The 21,961-nt window shown below is 36.1% G+C and overlaps 1 protein-coding gene across 1 annotated transcript in view; it reads right to left on the bottom strand.

Moving 5' to 3' along the window:
• Positions 1-1,591: 1,591 nt before the first annotated feature.
• Positions 1,592-21,961, bottom strand: part of LOC113168347 (CD276 antigen-like) — an 82,414-nt gene continuing 62,044 nt past the window's right edge. Inside the window, exons 2-5 of the mRNA XM_033326535.1 lie at positions 2,647-2,988; positions 2,062-2,406; positions 1,876-1,952; positions 1,592-1,651 (exon numbers count right to left, since the gene is read on the bottom strand). Of these exons, the coding sequence (XP_033182426.1) occupies positions 1,592-1,651; positions 1,876-1,952; positions 2,062-2,406; positions 2,647-2,887 (723 nt within the window). The 5' untranslated portion in view covers positions 2,888-2,988. The remainder of the gene's footprint in view (positions 1,652-1,875; positions 1,953-2,061; positions 2,407-2,646; positions 2,989-21,961) is intronic.

A 21,961-nucleotide genomic window follows, 5' to 3' on the forward strand; every position in this document is an offset into this window, starting at 1 on the left:
AGGGGTCTGTGTTCCTGTTGCTTCCCCTGTTGGGCATGTTATTCTGAGGCAGCAAAGAAGCCAAAAGAAAGAAAATCAATATGAATCCAAAAGGATGATCATTATAACACCCTGCTGCAAGTGAAATAGCTTGAAATCTGTTTTTGCCTATACACGTTTTGTACTTGTACAGCTCCACATCAGCTAATCATTTTCATTTTAACAGTTTCACATCTGGACACAAGATGATTTCTACATCAGTATAAAGATCAGTCTGTGCATTGGAGAGTTGTTGTACCAGAACTTGATTAGGTGAAAACCTGTTATTACTATTTGATGAGTCATATAAAATAATCATTATTCTGTTGAGGATGTTAAAATATATATCTGGTAGAAAACACAGTAGAGCAACACCAGCAGATGACATGGCACCCCAAACCATCACTGACTGTGGGAACTTTACACTGGACCTCAAGCAACGTGGATTCTGTGCCTCCCCTCTCTTCCTCCAGACTCTGGGACCCTGATTTTCAAAGGAAATGCAAAATTTACTTTCATCAGAGAACATAACTTGGACCACTCAGCAGCAGTCCAGTCCTTTTTGTCTTTAGCCCAGGAGAGATGCTTCTGAACTTCTCTGCAGTTCAGAGTGGCTTGACATAAGGAATGAGATATCTGAAACCCATGTCTTGCATACGTCTGTGTGTAGGGGTTCTTGAATCACTGACGCCAGCTGCAGTCCACTCTTTGTGAATCTCCCCTGCATTTTCACTCTGTGAACAGCCAGCCTCTTTTGCAATGACCTTTTGTTTCTTGCCCTCCTTGTGCAAGGTGTCAATGGTCGTCTTTTGGACAACTGTCAAATCAGCAGTATTCTCCATGATTGTGTAGCCTACAGAAGTAGCAGTAGCTCAGGGGGTAGAGCAGTCGCCTACAAACCCCAGGGTGAGTGGTTCAGTTCCTGGCTAACTGCTGAGTTGTCCTTAGACAAGATGCCAAAACCCCTGCTAGATGCTGACATACCATCTAGCAACTGTCCACTTCCAATTTCCCCAAGAGGGAAGTATCCATTATTTTTTATTTTTTAACAGAATTAGTGAAACAAATCAACTTTTTGATGAGATTCTAATTGTGTGACCAGCACCTGTACAATATAATATAATGATGTGCTTTATTAATAAACCAGTACCCTATTCTTGACAATGGCTTTGTTAATTTATTACTCGCACACACACAAACACTTAACTCAGAGTTGACTGAACTTTTCTGCAACTAAAAAGTCTGAGTTTCCCATTGTAAAAGTTTGTTAAACATGAAATCCAGGTTGTCCACGTTGTCTCGAGTCATCAATGTTGTTGTAGAACACAGCCAGAGGAGAATTTCAATAACTAAAACTATTTAAATGTCAACACATTCAAACCTGTTAGAGGCAGCAGAGAAGCAGAAACACAGAAATCAGTCCATGTGTTTAGGAAAGAGGCACAGATATAAAACCAAAATCAATGGGTTATTTTACCAATATGTGAAGTGATACCAAATGTTATAGAACCATGAAAATGATGTGACTTACTTTGATGTTTGCACCAAATAAATCCTGCTGCTAGACAAAGACCTAAAAGGCAAAGAGACACAATAACAGCCACAGCTCCAGGGCCGTGACGAGTAGAATCAGCTGAAATGACAAAAAAACATGGGATTTAGGATTTTTATGTTTTTATTCTTATTGTTTAAAAAAGTTTCTTCAGTGTGGTTGTTAAAGAACATGAAGTGGGACCACGGGCATACTCATAACAGTGTTGTTAGATCAACTATATTAACACAACTGACCTACTGAAACAAACTCAACAAACTCCGAACAGATGATGCTGTAACACCTGACATAGTTTGTTTACTTACAATTTTTATGTGGTTATCTTTATAATACTTACTGGGATCAGGCTGCTCAATTTTTTTGTCTTTTTTCTTCACTGGATCTGTTGAAAAAATGTTTTAAATTATAATTCAGTGTAAGTGGAAACAAGTTCTGAATATAAACCACTTGAATTTAATTTTTTAGATTTGTATTAGTTTGTCTGTACTCACCAACAATCAGGGTAACCATGCCTGTCTTGACCTGACTTTCCAGTCTGGGAACAAAACAGGTGTAATTTCCTTCATCTGTTTCACTTACATTGGTCAGTTTTAGTGAAATGTTTCCATTGTGCAGTTCATCAAGGAAGAGAGAAGTTCTGTGTTTGAATTTCTCATGTAGAGCATCTGGATCATCCCTCTGACTTCTATAGACATGTACTGTCAAGTCTCCATTGAATGTCCAGTCCACTGTGAAAGTTGTCACATTAAATGGAGGCTCCAGGTGGCACGACAGAATGACATCTTCTCCAACTACAGCTTGAACTGGTTCATGTGATCCAGTCACATTTGACTTTACTGCAGAAACAAACACTGGATTTAGATTTAGTGTTGAAAAATCACTGAGCAGTTTGTTCTCGGTATTGTTAAAAGTTAAAAAGGATGAGGAACCGTTGATCTCAACTGAGTAATGTTTCTCTTTTTAATCAGGGGTGTATCTTTTTTTTATGTAGAACATGCACAGTCAATGTCATATATTTTATAAAATACCACGACTATGGTCTGTTTCTCTTTCTGAAGAAAATCTGTCTGATTTACCAACACTCAGTTCAATAACAGCTTCCTGGTGGATTGAAGGAAGGTAACATTTGTATTGTCCAGTATCAGATAGAGTCACGTTGAAGAGTTTCAAGGAGACGTTTCCATTGATCAGCTGATCAACAAACAGTCTGGTGCGGAAATTATAGGATGGATTTTGACTCTCAAACAATAAACGTCCATCTTGGTGAACGTGGACGTCCTGTGGGTGCAGATCAGGTCTGGTCCACTCTATTCTCATGGATTTTGCATCAGTAGCAGGTTGAAGACGACACGGTAGAACGACATCAACACCAAGTGAGACTGTGATTTTCTCAGTTGAACAAATCAGAGTACTGTCTCCTAGAAGAAAAAAGAAATACAGTATCAGCTACAACAGTTACTGTACACTGACAAATAAATATTTAATGACTGTGAACATCAAATACTAAACTAGAACAATAAAGAAGAGCTTTAAAAGAGAACCAGTCATCTCTACACTGTAATTTAAACTCTTTTCTACCATCTCACTGTGATGAAAAAGTTATACTAATGGGTGTTTGTTGTGTTTCTGTCAGCAGGTAAATAGAAACATCTCAACATGATATTTCTAAATTTATAAAATGTGGAAGTCAATATTATAATAATTATTATTATTGGGATTAATTAAAAATAATAAACCCACTTCAGAACCCACCCAGATTTTATAGGGGTGGTCAAAGCGAGGCCAGTGGAACTGGTAAACTTCTGGTAACTCTGATTCAGTTCAGATGACTGTAAGTTTTGTATGAATTAAATATGGTTTATTAAAGTGGTTAAAGCTTCTTAGCTACAGATGTTTGAGCCTCAAACATGCAAACATATGGATGCAATTGCAAACGGCCAGCTAAGCAGGTGTTGTGCCAAAAAGTGACTCTTGATATGAATATTTATTTAGATTTACTGTTAAAAATAACTGAGCAGTTTGTTCTTAGTATTGTTTAATATGATGGCTAACGGACTCATTGGACTTAACTGAGGACATATTTTTTTAAGCAAGGGTGGATCTCCATTTTTTCTTTATTTTAATATAAAAATAAGATTGACTGATATATTTCTATTTTTTTTTTATCTTAAACCCAAATATCATCAGTGCACAAAAAAAAGAAACAAATTAAACTTGCTGTTTAAATGGGATTAGACTGTGTGAGGATAAAGACACCCTAATGATATGTATACAAAATACAAAGAATCCACACTGATTAACTCTAAATCTCCCAAATTTAATGAGAAACTGGACCATACTGTTGGACTGTACTCTCCTTCACAGAACACAATGGGATTATACAATATGCTGCTGTCTATTTAATTATCTGGTAAGACAAAAAATAAAACAACTACAGTACTGTACAAAGGTCTTAGGCACCATCAAATTGTGTCTTTGGTTTGCCAGTGCTATTATAATTATATATATATATATTCATATCGTAGTCACTTGATCATAATACAACTACTGTACATAGGAAACATGTTCATGGTGATAAAAAAACAAAAAATATCAGAATAAACAGTTTATGTTGGCTAAATTGACAAATATTAAATATTAAATTTATAGATTTCTTTAAAGGAATCTGGGGAGGTCAAGGAAAAAAACAGAAAAAAGTGGAAGCTCTGATGAGAAGTTTCCCAGGGTTTCTTCTATAAGAGATCAGAAGTCCAGCAAGGACCTGGTTCAGCATCTGCTTCATGTGGATGTCAAGTTGGTCCTTCTGCAGCCTTAAGAAGCTTGACCAGAAATATTTTTTTGTGGAAAGGCTAAAGCCAAGAAACTACTTTTTGTATTTCTTACTTTAAAAAATAAAAAATAAAAAGACTTTTGCACAGTACTGTATATGTCCAGTAATTATGTTTCTATACAACAAAGCTGCTGCCACAAATATGTTGTAGGTAACATCATGTATGGTGACACTTTACTGAGCCCTACATTCTTCATTTTCACAAGCATGGGATTTTTTCCCATGTTGTCCCATGTCATTTTCTACAGGAGTCTAATCAAATGATTTATAAGATCATTTTTCTCGCCCTTTAATTTCAAGGGTGGTCCAAAGAAAACGTATTTAATAATTTACATCAGTATAAGCACAGATTGAATTACCCTCAACTTTCTCTGCTAATATTCTCTTTCTGATTGTCTTTTGTTGATTTCAGCAGGTTGGTCAAATTAAAACATAAAGTTATATGATATATAACTTTAGGTAGAAAAGTACCATCATTATCAGTAATGAATAATTTACATGTAAACAGCACAAACACAGAGCAACGAAAACACAACCAGACATTTTATTTTCTTCCTTCTTTAGATCTTTTTGTAACCAGTGGTACATTTACCCAAATACTACAAGTATATAAAAAATGTACCTTTGCCATTTCATTACTGCTAAATGTTTTCCTTGCAGTTTACAGCACACAGGGGAAATGAGGTAATAAATCATGTACTGATAAAAGAGATATCACTTTGTCAGTTTTGGTCCTTACAGTGAATATAACTACTTACTGTATGTTAGAGGAAAAACTAGACTGAAGCTTTTCAGTTTCTGTGCTCTGATATTTATGTAAAGAGAGTCAGCAGCAAACTGTTGCTGGTGTGACTGTCTCGGCCTGGCACCAGGCCAGCCTGGGTTTCCCATCCGTCAGTTTCACCATCACTCCCCAACCTGTTTTCAGCCTGTGTTCGATGCCTGATATCAACCCTGCCTGCTCCTGCTCGTCCTCCTCAGCCCTGTCCGCTTCCCCCCTGGAATCTCTGGACTCGGTTCCCCCCTCTGAACTTTTGGACTTTGTTACCCGTTTCTCCTGTGAGTGTTTTCCTGCCATTGAGCAGCGGTTTTCTTTGGTACTTTGTTTTCCGCCATTTTTGTAGTTTTACGCTGTCACTTTGTATTCGTGTTTTCCTGCCTGTTTTTTGTAGTGTCGGTTGACACCCCCCTTAGTTTCTTTTCTTTTTTTTTTTTTTGTGTTACCTAATAAATCCCTTTTCAGTTCAAACCTGCCTCGTTCCCCTCCTTAACTGTGGAGGTTCTGGTCAGAGCTGGCTCGACATAATAAAGTGCAGATCAGAAGAAAGAATAACCTACCTGTTAGAGTCACAGGGAGAGTTGACAACAGTAACATTAAAGTCACTGTTGTTGGACAAATAAAAACTTGAACCATTGTACCTGATAGAAAATAGACTAAACGTGGTTCATTTGTGTTTGTTACCGTTATAAAGATAATGGTAAGTATAAGAAACGGCACGCAGCTGCTGGTTTACTTTCGTTTTGAAAGAGCAGCGTAGCAGCAAGCGTAACTTGACACCGACCTCAAAGTAGCTCCGTCATCTACTGCAGCTGTCCAAATGATTTTCCCACGGGGATAAATAAAGTATTAAAAAAAAAAAATCCAATCCGAGAATAGATTTTCTTAGATAGATTTAGAAAGCACAGTGAGTCAGTTGAACTACAGGTTATTACAGGTCACCACAGAATCTGGAGTTATGATACTTATTAAATCTCCTTTACAAAATCCCACAATAAACAACAAGCGAACACAGATAGAAAGTAAAAAGCAAACAAGAAGAGAAACTGATTTTTTTTTTTTCTATAAAACTAAAACAGCAGGTGATTTACAGTCTTAGCTACAGCAAACTGAGCAGGAAACACACATGCTATAATTCAGGGTACAAGGTCTCCAATTAACCTAATGATGACTGAACTGTGGACTTTTTCTGTCAATAAGTTTAGTTTTTATGTTGTCTGTATTTTGTAATATTTACATTTTTGAGCATTAACACCAGGATGTGTTGTTTACACACATTGTGGTTAATTTGTGTACATTAGTTAGTAGTGTTGTACATGACTCTATTATATCCACAAGTGTATTTTCAAACAGTACCAGTAGATGGTGACACACACCTCTATCTTAATCCAGAATATTGCTCCAGTGTTATTAACTCTCTGACCATGTTATCTCAACCTTCTTCTGATTAGATATCAAATTATATGTAAGGTTTACAGTTCTCAGTGTCTGCAAAACAAGTTTGCGAGAAAACAAGAGATACAAAATTAGATACTGACATTAATAAACTCAGAGTAAGCTCTGACATTTTTCATTTTAAAAACAGAGGGCCAGCTTTTTGTTTTGATGAACAAATCAAACATGAACAATTTAACTCAGCACAACTAATGCTTAAAAAAGTTCTTTCAAATTCAACATAAAACACAACTTTCAATGATTACTGCAGTCACGAAAGTGTTTAACGCTTGATGATAAGCATCTTCAGAACTTAATGACACAAAATTTACTATCATGACCTGCGGCAAACATGATTTAGAGCCAGGCATCAGTTTCTGGCAGCGTTCCTGAGGAAACGTGGTCTATTTCTCAAGAGTAATGGCCTCCAGTTCAATACTGCAACCACCATCTTCAAGTACCAACAGATATTTTCACGTTTAAATGGTTTAAGTGAGGTGACAGTGATGATCACTGTAGAATGTTCCAGGACAACCAGGCCTTCGGCGAGTTTTGGAGTTTTCTCACAGACAGCATGATGTTTTCTTCCAGGACATCCTGAAATCCAAATGAATCAATCTCGCCTTCAGTATGTTTCTTACTGTGCAAACTGACACCTCAGTATTTTTAGGATGATGCATGTGGAAACGATTTAGCCTCAGACATACAGTAAATAATACTAAATAATTAAGGAAGTAAACACCTGCAAATTGGTAACAACTTTTGCACATTGTGGTAAATAAGAAACCTCAATATCTAACAGCCTTCATTAAGCCTACATACAAAATACGTATGTTGGGACAAACGACAAGTTCCTGAATGAGAGGTTGTTTAATCGTGTCGTTTTTTTCTTGTTTAAACCACCAGCTGCTACAAAGAGCTTCATTCTCAACGCATGTCATTTATCCTGGTATAATTAGACTTCTAATATTCAGTCATTTCCATCCATTGCTGATGTAGTTCACCTGATTTATGTTTTGTCATTCAGACAAGTTTTGTCTTTAGGCTTGCTAAAAAACTAAATTCACATCTAAACCACAGAGCTTTTTGATAAATGACTACTGTGAGAACAGAGCTTAAAAAATGTAATAGATTAAATGGAAACATTGTTTAATGAAACATGTTATGTAATATTAGGTTCAATGACTGTTAGAAATTGTCAAATACACACGTTAAAAAATGCATCAAACAACAATCAGAGTTGTAATGTAACATCATAGCCAGTTTCACCATTATTTGGGTTGTGAATGGAATTACGAGCATATCAAAAGGTAGGAGTAGCGGTAGTAGTATTTGTAGTAATACATTTTTTTCAGCAGTATATTGATTTCCCAAAACCAAGTATAATCTGCCTTAAAATCAAGTAAAATTAAACAAGACAACATTTAACTGATCTATAGTAAAAAGAAAAAAGTAACAATTAAACATTGTAAACAGGAAGTAAATGCTCTTTGTACATTAATTAATGTGTTAAATACCTTTCATTGCCCTGTTTTCAATATAGGAAACTATGCAGAGCTGTAACGTTAGTTAATACTAAGGAGGATCTTATGACAATTCTAACCTCATACATTTTACAATATTGCACAACCTATATTTACACATCAGACATTTTCATATTTAAATCAACTGTTTGGAAAATTTGGATGAAAAATTTGTTTAATTTTTATGATGTTTTAATGGAAAACATCTCTGAAGCAGCAGTCCAAATGAAACACTGGATAGGTCTACTCAGGTATTGAGGTCAGACTATCTGGCAGGGGAGGAAGGTGAGCAGGTCTGTATATGTAGTCTGGGGGAAACCAGTGGCAGTCAATCAGGTGAGTCAGGGTAATTAGGCTGGGAGGAGGATAATAAGGGCATGGGGGAAAGACAGGCAGCAACGAGGCTGGAATCATGACAGGTATCACTTTATCTGAGGCACAGAACCAAGAGATGTGCATGCAATGTATGTAGTATTATTATTATTGCTGTCTGTGTTTTCCAAGTTATCAGTGTTTGTTGTTTTTCAGGGGTCTGTGCTCCTGTTACTTCTTTTGTTGGCACCTGAGAAGAAGCCAAAAAAGAGAACAACTGTGAACTCACTATTTTCAATGAGGAAAATAAAGAAAGGAGTGGATTAGTGACTTACTTAGCATTCTGCGTGTCACACGTATTCCTGTAGCAACAATTGGAAGGATGCAGATAACAAATAAAGAGTGAATATGATCCGCTGAAACAATAGAGAAAACAGATGTTCTTTACTCATAATTTAATACAGTGGCCCTTAGATGTCAATGCATGTTTTGAAACTCATATTGAAGAGAGGTGCTATTATCAAAAGATTAAACAGTCATGATTTATGTCTTTGATTCATTCATTTTCCGTGCTAGTCACCAACTAGAATTTATAAACATCATTGAATGTCACACAGAGCTAATCTATGAACCATCCCATGTGTGCAGGCACAGAGCAATACTTAATTTATGAGAAATAAAAATGTTTTGACCTTGGTGTGATTCTAGATTCCAGTCTTTCATTTGAAGCTCATGTAGATAATGTCACCAGGACAGCTTTCTTTCACCTCAGAAATATTGCCAAGATAAGGAATATTTTGTCACTAAATGATGCAGAAAAATTAGTCCATGCTTTCTTCACCTCTAGGTTGGACTACTGTAATGCCTTACTGTCTGGCTGTTCAACGAGGTGCATAAACAAGCTTCAGTTAGTTCAGAATGCAGCAGCGAGAGTCCTCACTAGAACCAGAAGATATGAGCACATCTTATCTGCACTTCATTGGCTCCCGCATTGATTTTAAAATACTACTTTTGACATTTAAAGCAGTAAATGGTCTTGCGCCGCAGTATCTAAGTGAACTGCTAGTGTCTTATGATCCACCACGCCTAATTCGATCAGAGGATGCTGGCTGCCTGTCAGTACCTCGTTTCATGAAAACTACAGCTGGGGGCAGAGTTTTTTCTTACAAAGCCCCAAAGTCATGGAATAGCCTTCCAAATAGTGTTCGGGACTCAGACACAGTCTCAGTGTTTAAGTCTAGGCTGAAAATCTATTTATTTATTTAGTCAAGCATTTTGTAAATAGATTTGTGAAGGACTCATGGACGTAGAGCATTATGGTGAACTGGTATGTTTAGATGCTGTCTTCCCCACTCTCACTGATCACTCAGGTTTGTTGATGGTGAAGTGATCAGTGGCTCTACATCCCAGGGAGCCCTCATCTCTGTGTTTCCTTCTGGCCCACCCTAGTTAGGCTGTCATAGTCAGTCCTGCCAGAGTCCCTGCTGCACTCTACTTCCTGTCTTCCTGTCTCTTTCCCTCATCCTGTCTCTCTGTCGAGCTACACGTCATTCCACCCTCTGCCCTCTGGACCTGTCTGACTCGTCCTGATGTCCAACTTCTGGCCGGAGATCTCGTCACTTGGATCCACCGTCTGCCCAATGGGATGCGTGTGGTGACTGGAGTTGGTCACGTGCTACTATGAAGTCGGTCTTGGCCTCGGCGGACGTCGGAAGCCGTTTCTAGGAGGTTTCAACTCAATGCTCGATAGTCTAGGAAAGGAACAAGTCTGCCTGCAATTAACTAACTGGACTCCACATTAACTTAAAGACATTACCTATTATATTGGACTGCCTGCTGCCTACACAGCATGGAAACACTCATATGAGGATGGGTTCCCTGTTGAGTCTGGTTCCTCTCAAGGTTTCTTCCTGTTGCCTTCTCAGGAAGTTTTTTCTTGCCACCGTCGCCCTCGGCTTGCTCATCAGGGACAATCTGATTATTATGATTCATACACATTCATTGTTCATTTACTGTTCTTTGGTTGTGTAAAGCTGCTTTGTGACAATGTCAGTTTTAAAAAGCGCTCTACAAATAAACAAACAGTACATTTGCATTTACTGTTGCAAGATTATTACCATATAGAAGAACATTTAAGAAAATCAGGAACAAAGTACAAACTGATTTGCAACTCCATTTACAAAGTTAGATGTTGGGTCTAAAATAGCCACAACACTTTTCATACGCTGAGAGATGGAGACAATAAAGCACAACAAGGACACTCTTTGGCCTTTGTACTTGCAAGGGGAGCCGGCCTGAGGTTTTAGAGTTATAAGCTCTTCACTCAGGAATTTCCACCTCCGACTCCGTCCGTCTCCCCTTTGTGCAAGTTTTTTATTAAAGATGAGACACACCCTGAAGTTACAGATGTGGGTGTATGGTGTGGTTAAATGGTGATCATATTGCAAGAAAAAGAACCCCATATAAAGATAAGACACTTGTAAGAAAAAACAACTCCATACAAGGATAAAACACTGCTTATAAGCGTATAGCAACAAGAGCTGTTCAACTCCAAGGCCGCTGACCTTTTCTGACCTTTCCTGTTTCCTGTCTGTGTGCAATGTGCAGCTTCAGCACAGTACAACATATTCTTGTTCCTTACAGGATTAAACATCACACAACAATGATACAAATTATCCTTATGAGTGACTTAACATTGTAATAAGAAAATTATAAATCAGTGAGTAAATAATTTTTACTCTAACATTAGACATAAGAAATAATTTGGGAGCATCAGTTGAAAAACTGTGTACAAATGTTTGCAAGTGGACAAAACACTTAAAAAGGCTTAATATGAGACTCACAGAAGTGGGCATTTTCAAGTTTATTGTTGTTTATAAGGTTAAATCTGCAATCAGATTTTTATTTATTTTTTGTTAATCAATTGGTCTTTTGTATGCACATAAACTTTGGTTCCTGGATTTAACTGTTATTCTGTCTTGTCTATCTGAACACACCCATTAACTGTGACTCTAACTTGAACAGGCCATTTTTTATGACAGTCAGACTTTGTTTTTTTGTACAAGTCAAAAAAGTGCTGCTTGAACTTTTCATGCATTTGCTGCCTAAATACAGTTTGAGTGAAACCTGGCTCAGCTAGGACTCTCAATAACCTCTACAGTATGAAAAAATTACATTGGAAGTGAAAATATTTACAACATTCACAGATTACACTTAAAAATCTGTAGCGTGAACCAACGTATTTTCTCAAATATTGGTGTGCTGGTTTCTACAAAAAGTCAGACAGGGAAAAGAAATGCAAATTAATGTTGAACTGTATTTATTTATTACTTATTAAGTGATTCAATTTAATACACTGTTGATGTGAATTACTTCTATTTCACAAACTTTGGGACCTGTGCAAAAAAACAATGACAATATTGGATCATGAACAAAATCCCAAATGACTTTTATAGCTATTTTATGTTGTGGTTTATTGTTATGGAGGCAGAAATTCAAAGACAAATATTTCAAATAAATCAAAGCCAACGATAATTAGGTGATGGATCAGATGAGATTTATAGACTATGTTTAAGTCTTTTATCTCTTTCTCTGAAGTTGTTTGTGGTTGTTCCATTTCCAGTTTCATTGAACTGTGCCTCATGGATTTCCGGTTTTCCTCAGAGGTTTTCAATCAGTAAGTAATAATCTACACAGATCACAATCATGCACTGATTACGGTGGTTTAAATGTTTTACATGTCCTAACAAGATACATGTGTTCAATTCCTGATTATGGGCACTTCCTTGACAGTTTAATAAATGATATCCTCTGCTCTCAGGGCTCCTGTCTGTCATGATTTACGAGTATCATCATTACATGTTCAAACAGGAAAGAGATGTGTTTGTGGCACAAACTCATTTTTAATGCAAATGTGTCTGAAAATGTAAATATAGTATAAAATTTATATAAAAATATAGTATAATATTTACATTTGTTCAATAAAATAATACTGAAGACTGGAAAGGAAGAAAAGGGTGAGCAGGAGGTCCAGGACAGGATGGAGACAGACAAGGAAGAGTTGAAGAAATGTAAGTAAGTAAGAGTAAGAAATAAATAAAAGAGATGAAGATAAGGACGACACATAGAATTAGCAAGGGATGAAGAGACAGATGGAGATGAACCAGCTGGACCTTATGCTATGTTTTTATTTTCTTATCATGTAAATTAGTGAGCATTTAACTGATTTAACAGAGTAAAATTACATGTTTTAGTTACTGTCTGTTGTTGCCGTATAACACATTACAGGATTTACTGATATATGCTCAAATTTCATATTTGATTTTAAACCCAAATTTCTTTTGTGTACAGCAAAAATTAACAAATTAAACCAGTTGTTAATAACTAATGAACAGAACACGAGTACACAAGTAAAAACATTTATTTCGACCAGGTCTTAAAAACAGAGGGCACAGGGATCCAACTAGACAAGAGAATCAAACAGACACTACAACATAAACTAAACCCACTGCACTGACGAAGGCGATATACAAAACTAACCCACTAACCAAAAATACAAAGTAACAATGAAAATCAAAACACCAATGCAGAGAAAATAACATACTACCTAGAAATGCAAAGTATAAAACAGAAAATCACTGCAAAAGGCAAAAAAACAACTCACAAACAGGTGGAAACAAAGTCTGAACAACAGAGGCGAGCTCCAGGGTGTAGCAAAAGATGGTGAATCTGAGTAAGAGTCCGTGTAGCAGTCCATGTGCGAACATTCAACGAACAAACCACCCAGTGTGTAGGGTAAGTAGATTTACAGATATGAGTCCTGCTCAAATTTTTCTCTGCTCTCCTGCAGCTGCTGCAGGACCTTATCAAAATTTACCAACCAACAGGAGCCAGAGCTGACTGACCAATGACATTATCAGTTACATTGTGGAGTTTTTCTTACATAAGTGTAATGTTTCAGTTTTTAGATCAGTGTGGTGCCAGTAAAGTATGATCCTAGCATGTTCTGTATGGGAAAAGTAACCCACGCTTCAGTTTATTCACAAATTTGTCCACATGTTGCAGGTGTGATTTATTTTGTAAATTTGTAAAACCATGCTTCCTGACATCCAGGTTGTCAGTGTTGTCCACGTAGTCCAAGTCATCAATGTGGTTGTTGCACACAGTCAGAGGAGTTTCCTCGGGTCTGTCGCCCTGTCCCTCGTCTGGGTTTTGCCTGTTGGATCGTCTCCTGTTTTGTGCCTGACTGTACTTTTTCTGTTCTTTGACCTTTCTAGTCAACAAATAGTTTAACTTCAATAAGTAAAACTTTTTAAACCTCCAACACAAAAACATCTGTTTGAAGCAGCAGAGAAGCAGAAACACAGAAATCAATGTTTAGGAATGAGGCACAGATATAAAACCAAAATCAATGGGTTATTTTACCAATATGTGAACTGTTACCAAATGTCACAGAACCATGAAAATGATGTGACTTATTCTGCTACTAAAATAAACCTAAAAGGTAAAGAATCACGATGCCAGTCACAGTTCCAGGGGTGAGACGAGTGGGATGAGGGGAAGCAGAATCAGCTGAAATGTCCAAAAAGAGTGGGATTTAAATATTTAATGTTTTATTCTTATTGTTTAAAAATGTTTCTTGCAGATACAGAGACTCACAAACTCAACAAACTCTCAACAGATGATGATGTAACACTATTTTCTATGTGGTTCTCTTCATAATACTTACTGGGATCAAGCTCCTTATTTTTTTCATGTTTTATTTCCACTTGATCTGTTGAAAACATGTTTAAAATTATAATTCAGTGTAAGTGGAAACATGTTCTGAATATGACACTTGAATTTCATTTTTAGATTTGTATTAGTTTGTCTGTACTCACCAACAATCAGGGTAACGCTGCCTCGACTTTTCAGTTCAGGAACATAACAGGTGTAATTTCCTTCATCTGTTTCACTTACATTGGTCAGTTTTAGTGAAATGTTTCCTTTATGCATTTCATCATGGAAGAGAGAAGTTCTGTGTTTGAATTGTTCATGTTGAGGATCTGGATCATCCCTCTGACTTCTATAGGCATGTGCTGTCAAGTCTCCATTGAATGTCCAGTCCACTCCTAAAGTCGTCACATCAAATGGAGGCTCCAGGTGGCACGGCAGAATGACGTCTTCTCCAACTACAGCTCGAACTGGTTCATGTGATCCAGTCACATTTGACTTTACTGCAGACAATGGATTTAGTGTAAATAAATATTTGTCATATTTATACTGTGAACATCAAATACTAAACTAGAACAATCAAGAGAAGCTATACATGAATTATTGCGTGATATAATACTGTAAAGTTTGGTTTTGTAGGCGAATTAGTAAAAGTTATCTTTCTTCTTCAATCATGCTGCAGCTCGGACCCAACAACCACTTTTCATGTGTTTTCTAATCTTTATAATTTTAAGAATACGAATAGTGTCAAATAAAGTTTAGTTTCTGAGTCTGATGAATAGTAAAACAAAGTCAGCTCCCCTGAAAATTATAATTATAATTGTAATATACTTGTCTGTGTATCATCCGTAACCCTGAAACCCTGAACTACACCACAGACCTTGGTTTAACTGAAGCTTCTTAATATTGTACCTAAGAGGTGGAAGTGCTCAGTTTCTTTCCACTTCTGAAACAGAGGATCTGAGAATATTCAGAGAATTTTAAAGCTGAAAGCTTCAAGAATTAAAACGCAGTATTGTTAAAGCTAAAGAAACCTTCACAGTTGATTTGATAGTAAGAGTTATAGTTATATAGTTATGAAGAATACCAGTTTTTAAATATGCATGTAACTGGCACCTTGTTTCATTAAATTCTAATTTAAGATTAATTAGGATGTTATTGCCTAAATCTTGATTTCCATATATAATTTCATAACTTTAATTTACAGTTGATGAGTTCACATTCAGATGTAAATGAGAGTCACCAAATTCTGCAAGAACCTTCCCATCTGTGCACGTGATCAGTTTGGGACAATGAACACACTGGATTGTGGTTCAAATAAACCACACTATTACATAAACATTGTTTTGCTGTGTGTGAACTGTTGAAGCTGCAGATTCAGGTTTCATCAGCATAAACATCTAAATGTGGTTATTGCCACTTTCTAAACATTCCCCGCAGCAAAACAAGCAACAAATGACTCATCACTGCAATAATGTGACGTGTAAATGAACTAATTAGACACACTGGCTCATAACTAGCTGTTAAGTTCTTACCTTTAGCTGGAGAAAAGATGAAGAGGAGCACAACGATAATTAAAGACATAATAAAATAAAAAGTGAGCTCCTTGAAGTCAGTTTGTATGAAGGAAAGTGAAATAGTGGCTGTGACTCACTCTGCACACAGCTGCTATAAACACTTCAGATCACACCCCCTGGCCCACCTCCAACCTTCAGGTATATATGTAGTGAATAAAATCTCCCCAACTCTTTTCCTCTCGTTTTGCTCGATCCACTACGAAGAAAGGAAAAAATATTGGTAAGAGCTGAATCCAGGTGGTTTCTGGGTATAAGTCGTGTTCAGCAAGCCACAACATCGCTCTGACTTATTATCTTACTGCAGCTTTTGAATAGATAAACCAGCACATCACTTGTTTCTTTCCATTTGCTCACTCTCAGCAGACTATTAGTCGTGTGAATGAAAGATTTTGCTTATAATGAGTAATCTGAAGTCTGGAAAACACCAGACAGAGCAGGAATGAGCAGGACTGTTCCAAAGACACATTCATCTTTAATACATTAAAGATGAGCATTAAACAAATAATCACATCAGATGGAAAAGAAGAGTGGACCAAATCTGTATCATCTGTCTTGTCAAGTGCTACCCTGAGGTAGTTCTGAGCAAGTTCAGACCTACACTTTTGTTGGCATTTCCACTATGAAGTAAGGAATTTGTTTTCTTAGTCTTTTTTCCCTAACCTCCTTCATAATTTGATCTAAAGAGTCTTTATTAGGTTTCAGACTTGGCAGAAGAAGTGAATTGTTTACCTTATGATTCAACATAGCACAGAAAATTCAGTCTGACTCTGGACATGTTTGTTAATAAATAATTTATTTATGATAGAAAGTAAAAAAGCAGATATATTAGAATCAAACACAATGACAGTTTATGTCAGTTCAGTTTATTTAGCAACTTGTACCTAGTGTTTTAACTAGTAACAGTGGTTTTCAATGCATTTCAACATTTGTCAAGTTGTATAGTACAAATATAAAATGCACAGGTTTGTAGTAATATTTAAGTATCTTGAATGTACTGGACAACATTATACTGTAATATACGTAACAGAGGATGTAACACATAAAAAGAATAGAATAAATAAAAAAGAATAGAATAAATAAAAGACTATAATAAGAAAAAAAAAACATGAACACATATAAGTAAAGTAAAGTAAAGATTCCTCGTGGTTACCATCAATACATTCTGATTTATAGTAATGTCTGTATTCAGTTACACTATTGTCAATGATATTAATACTCATTTACAGAACAGTCAGAAGTACTTGAACAGTAAAACAGCCCTAAGTGTAACTTGTCGTGGTGTCATTACTTAGTAAAAGAAGCAGAAACACACAAAAGGTTAACAAAACAACACAAAAACTACAAAGAAGATACACTTAAATAAACAAAATTATTAAAGTAGCATTAATGCTTATCTTGATCATTTGCTTATTCACATGTGACTTCCTTTTTTTTTAATCTATATAACAGCCTGTGATATAGTTACATGACTCATTATTTAAGAGAATGACTCATCTGTTTTAGTTGCTGGCGGAGAGTCATTCAACATTCAACATGATCACTTTCACGTTCCTTCTGTTGTATCATTCTTTTCGTAGTCTTACAGCAAAAGAAAAAAAGTTTTAAAGTGAGTTATAATGTTTTGAGACACAGGTAAAATTAAATGCAAAGACACATTCGCCAGTGTTTGTTTTTAGTTATGTTCATGATCTAACAGGCCTCTAATATTAATTTCTGTAAACACATACAGTATATAGGAAAATAATTTGATTGATTTTTTTATACATTTTGTGTTGTACTTGACTTTTATTTTCTGCTTATTCATTTAAGATTATAAATATATTTATGTCTTATATTTATGTAATTAGATAAAATTGAATTTACAGAGTAAAAAAAAAGTGCTAACTAGTAAATTGTTATTGGGTCTAAAAATAATTCTGTAATTGCAAATGCAGCTGACTGACATCACCTGCATGTGCAGATAGATGATTGGTGCAAAATCAGTTATTTTTATCACTTTGCACTACATATGCAACTGGAGCTGAGTGTGCTGTTTGTTTTGCACATCTGACTGGGGCACTATCATCTGTCAATTCATTCTGTGGAGTCAAACTTGAAACGTGAATTCAGAGCACACTGATTGTGCAGCCAGTCTGCTCAGCCGACCCCGCTAATTATCATTTACAGACCCCCAGGGCCCTACTGTGAATTTCTTTGTGAATCTGCAGATTTCCTCTCAAACCTAGTTGTTTCTAGACAAACCGTTAATTGCTGGAAATTTTAATATTCACTTTGAGAATCCAGAAGACCCTCTGAGAATAGCATTTATCGCTTTTATTTATCTCGCTAGGAGTAGATCAGTGTGTAGTAGGACCCACTCATAAAGCGGGTCACACTTTAGATTTGATAATATCCTTCGGTTTAAGTCTATGAAATTTACTTACACTTCCAATGTCTGAAGTTATCTAAGACCACTATCTTGTTTCAACTACAGTGTGTCATATTAACAATGTATACTCAGCACTGTGCTATCGCATTAAACGTACATTTACATCAACTACAGCGCAGAGCTTTATTAGTAATCTCCCAGAGTTATCAACTTTGATTGGATCACCGTCTGACCCTACAGAACTAGACCAGGGGACTGAATATCTAGAGTCGTCATTACGTTATACCTTAGATAATGTAGCTCCAGTTAAAAGAAAAGTCATCAGAGATAAGAAGCTCCCTGGTATAACGATGACACGCGCACCTTAAAAAAGACTGCTCGAAAGTTAGAACGTAACTAAATTACCAGGGTTATTACAAAAATAACCCTGGATTTTTATTTAATACGGTAGCTAAATTAGCTAGAAAGAAGACCACTGCAGATATCTTCACTTCATCGTTGTGCAGTAGTGAGGACTTCTGTTTGAATATCAAAGTTGTAAATATAAGGTATAAGATTCAGGCTTTAAAACCAGACAATTTAATTGATGCAGATGATAAACTAACCACAGTAGATCAGTATCTAGAATACTTTACTCCCCTTGAAGATGTAGTAGGAATTAAGGGAACAGCCCTCTCTTGGCTTAGATCCTATTTAACTGATCGTTATCTGTATGTAGATTTAAATGGTGATTACTCTGCATGTTTCACAGGTTTTATGATTATTATGATTCGTACACATTCACTGTGGATGTAAACTTCCATAGTTTCTTTGGTTGTGTAAAGCTGCTTTGCGACAATGACATCAGTTAAAAGTGCTATACAAATAATAATATACAGTATGTATACAAGGAATTAAATTTAATTGTTTTATTAGATTGGGTGGGAATAAACCCTTTTTTGTCTTTACTCTTTTACCTAGTTTGTTAGTTCATAACACTATCCCTAAAGTTTTTAATAATGTGTTGGACAGTTCCAGCTCCACGGGATGTTTAGGAAATGAGAAGCTACTCACTGCCTCATTTAGGATTAAATAACTAGTTACCAGCAGAAACATAATCATACATACAGTAATTTGGTTGGGTAGTGTACTTACCTGCATTATGTGTAGTTCATTGTAAAAAGTTTTTTTTTTTTTTTAATCTTATTCTACTACTACAAAGTGTCCTATTACTGCTACAGCAATGAAATTATAAACCAATTATTTTGTCCTTTACTCCAAGTGACTCTAAAGTTTAACATCACAGTATAGCTGTGTGGCTAAAAAATGCATGTACCAAAATTACCTGCATCTCAACAACAATAAAATACTAGCTTTGGTCATTAAGTTTCTTATACAACACAGGGTGCTGCTGGGATGATGCAGATTTAACCCTTCAGTAAGGAGAAATACACGTCAGTAACACATCTTCTTCTCATCAGCTAATAGCTTCAGTGTTCCTGTGTAAAGGTTCTGTATGAAACAAAGAGCAGATCATAAATACTCCTTAATTCATTATCATAAACGTTGTTTGTTTGTTTGCTCTCAACGGACATGTCTGAAAACTCAAATCTCCAAATTTTGAATAAGGCAGAGTGAGTGCAAATGATATTTAACGCAAAAATACACCTTCTATGTTAACTTTAAATCTCTACTACAGCTTTATATGCAGCAGATCATAAGAAACATCCTAGAATAAAGCTATCATTTCTTTATGGGCTTGTCACACCATTTCATTCACATCCATTGATCTTCATTAATTTTCCCTGTTACATACTTTCACACATATGATATCCTTCTAACACTCATTTCACATGGAAAGATGTTATCTTGAGACAGACTTTACAAATAATCTTTTTACATGGACAGATTACATGTGAATTACACATTATCACTTTGCAGTACACACTATATTCAATCCATTTCAATTCAGTTTTATTTGTATAACGCCAATTCACAACAGAAATCATCTCAAGGCACTTTTATTGCCTTTATATATATTTATATTTATACAAAAAGAGATATAGAAAATCCAACAATCCCATATGAGCAAGCTTTAGGCAACAGTGGAGAGGAAAAACCGAGCCATCTGCCTCAACCAGTTGGGGTGAGTGGAAACAGGAGAGAGAAAAGAACAGCAGGCAATAAAAACAACAACAAGCAGCAAGCACGTTGGGCAGGTTAACTGGATTCTGGTGATGTATAGCTACAGGCTGAGTATCAGAAAAGAAGATGTTCAACTATTAAATGTCCTGTAAACATTGGGAGAAGCCACAGAACTGCAATAACATCAAAATAAATAAGGGAAATGCGTTTTTTATGTATTTAGTATTTTATATAGTAACACTCCTCTTAATGTATTTAGTTGTTAAAAAAAGAAACTCTCAGTAGCTCCTGTCAGGTCTATGTTTCTAATAGCTACAGTCTGTTGCTACAGTCCTTGTTCCTATCTTACCTGGTTGTTCTTACATGTCTTGTTAAATTCCAGGGGGGCGTGTTATTACCTGCCAGAGTGAAATGGAAAGTCAGGGGGTAAAGGTTTAAACCCTTTCTTTGTTATGTTGTTACAGAAAATGTGGTTATATGGAATTTAAAATGATCTATTAAGCTTCTGGACTGAAAGCAGTGTCTGCTATGCATTAACAGATGTGTAATTATGGACACCGTACTGTGAAAGAATTGAACTTTCAAACTCAACATCTCAGTCATCACCATTCACACTGACTTTGTGACACACATCAAATATATAGATCATCACAGAATAACAGAAACAGACTCTTTATTCAAGTCAAGTCAAGAAGCTTTATTGTCATTCCAACCACATATAGCTGAAGCCGTACATAGTGAAATGAGACAACGTTTCTCCAGAACCATGGTGCTACATAAAATGGCAACAAGACAGAACATGGAGCTGAGGACTGCTAAGTTGTCCTAGCACACAAAACAGCAGCGACCAGTAGCGGAAATGTACAATTTACATCTGAGATATGTGCAAGAACAGTAAAGTCAAATAATTTGTGCAAAATGGAAACATGACAAATCTAGTGAGTGTGTGTGTGTGTGTGCTCAGTTCAGTTTGTTGTGTGTGTGTTGAGGAGCCTGATGGCTTCATACAACTGCAGAGAAGAACTTTATTGTAGAACCTAAACTCTGATCACTAGTCATATTCTACATAAATTAAAAACACTCACATTTACAGCAGCTGTAAATAAGCTGTACTAGTGCCACGCCTGCACAGGCTGACACTGACAATGTGTTTCACACATTATGTGACAATTTCGAAAGACTGGCTGCAATGAACAATGTGTAAGATGGGATAATATAGGAAGATGATCATTTTTATGAAGAGATGGTGGGGGATAAAGTTTATTGCACTACTATTGCTGTTATTGCTTTTCTGAAAAATACTTTGAGGAATGCCCACTTCACATGAATTATATAAAGTTTGCCAATAATCATTACATACATGCTTGAGAATAGCAAAAATTATTATTGTAAACTGTATTGTGCATTATTAATAATTATTCTAAGGAATCTACATCAAAATTGATTCAAATAAATACATGTTATCAACATGTTTAGATACAACCAAACCCTATATTTTTATATTTTTTTCAGTAATGCTGAAAGGTCAAAAGCCACCGTGGTGAATGTACAATTTGTGTAGCTATGTCTGTTGTGACAGTAGCTGTAACAAAGGCCCACCAAATTGCATACATACAATTTAAAAGGATATTTACTATGTGGTTCTCAAAAGGATTTTTACAAAACAGAGAACTGCCTGTAAAAAATTTGCAAAGCCGGTCATGACCAAAAGCTCATGGTCATAAGTGAGGGTA

Source organism: Anabas testudineus, chromosome 18, assembly GCF_900324465.2.
Source record: "Anabas testudineus chromosome 18, fAnaTes1.2, whole genome shotgun sequence".
NCBI lineage: Eukaryota > Metazoa > Chordata > Actinopteri > Anabantiformes > Anabantidae > Anabas > Anabas testudineus.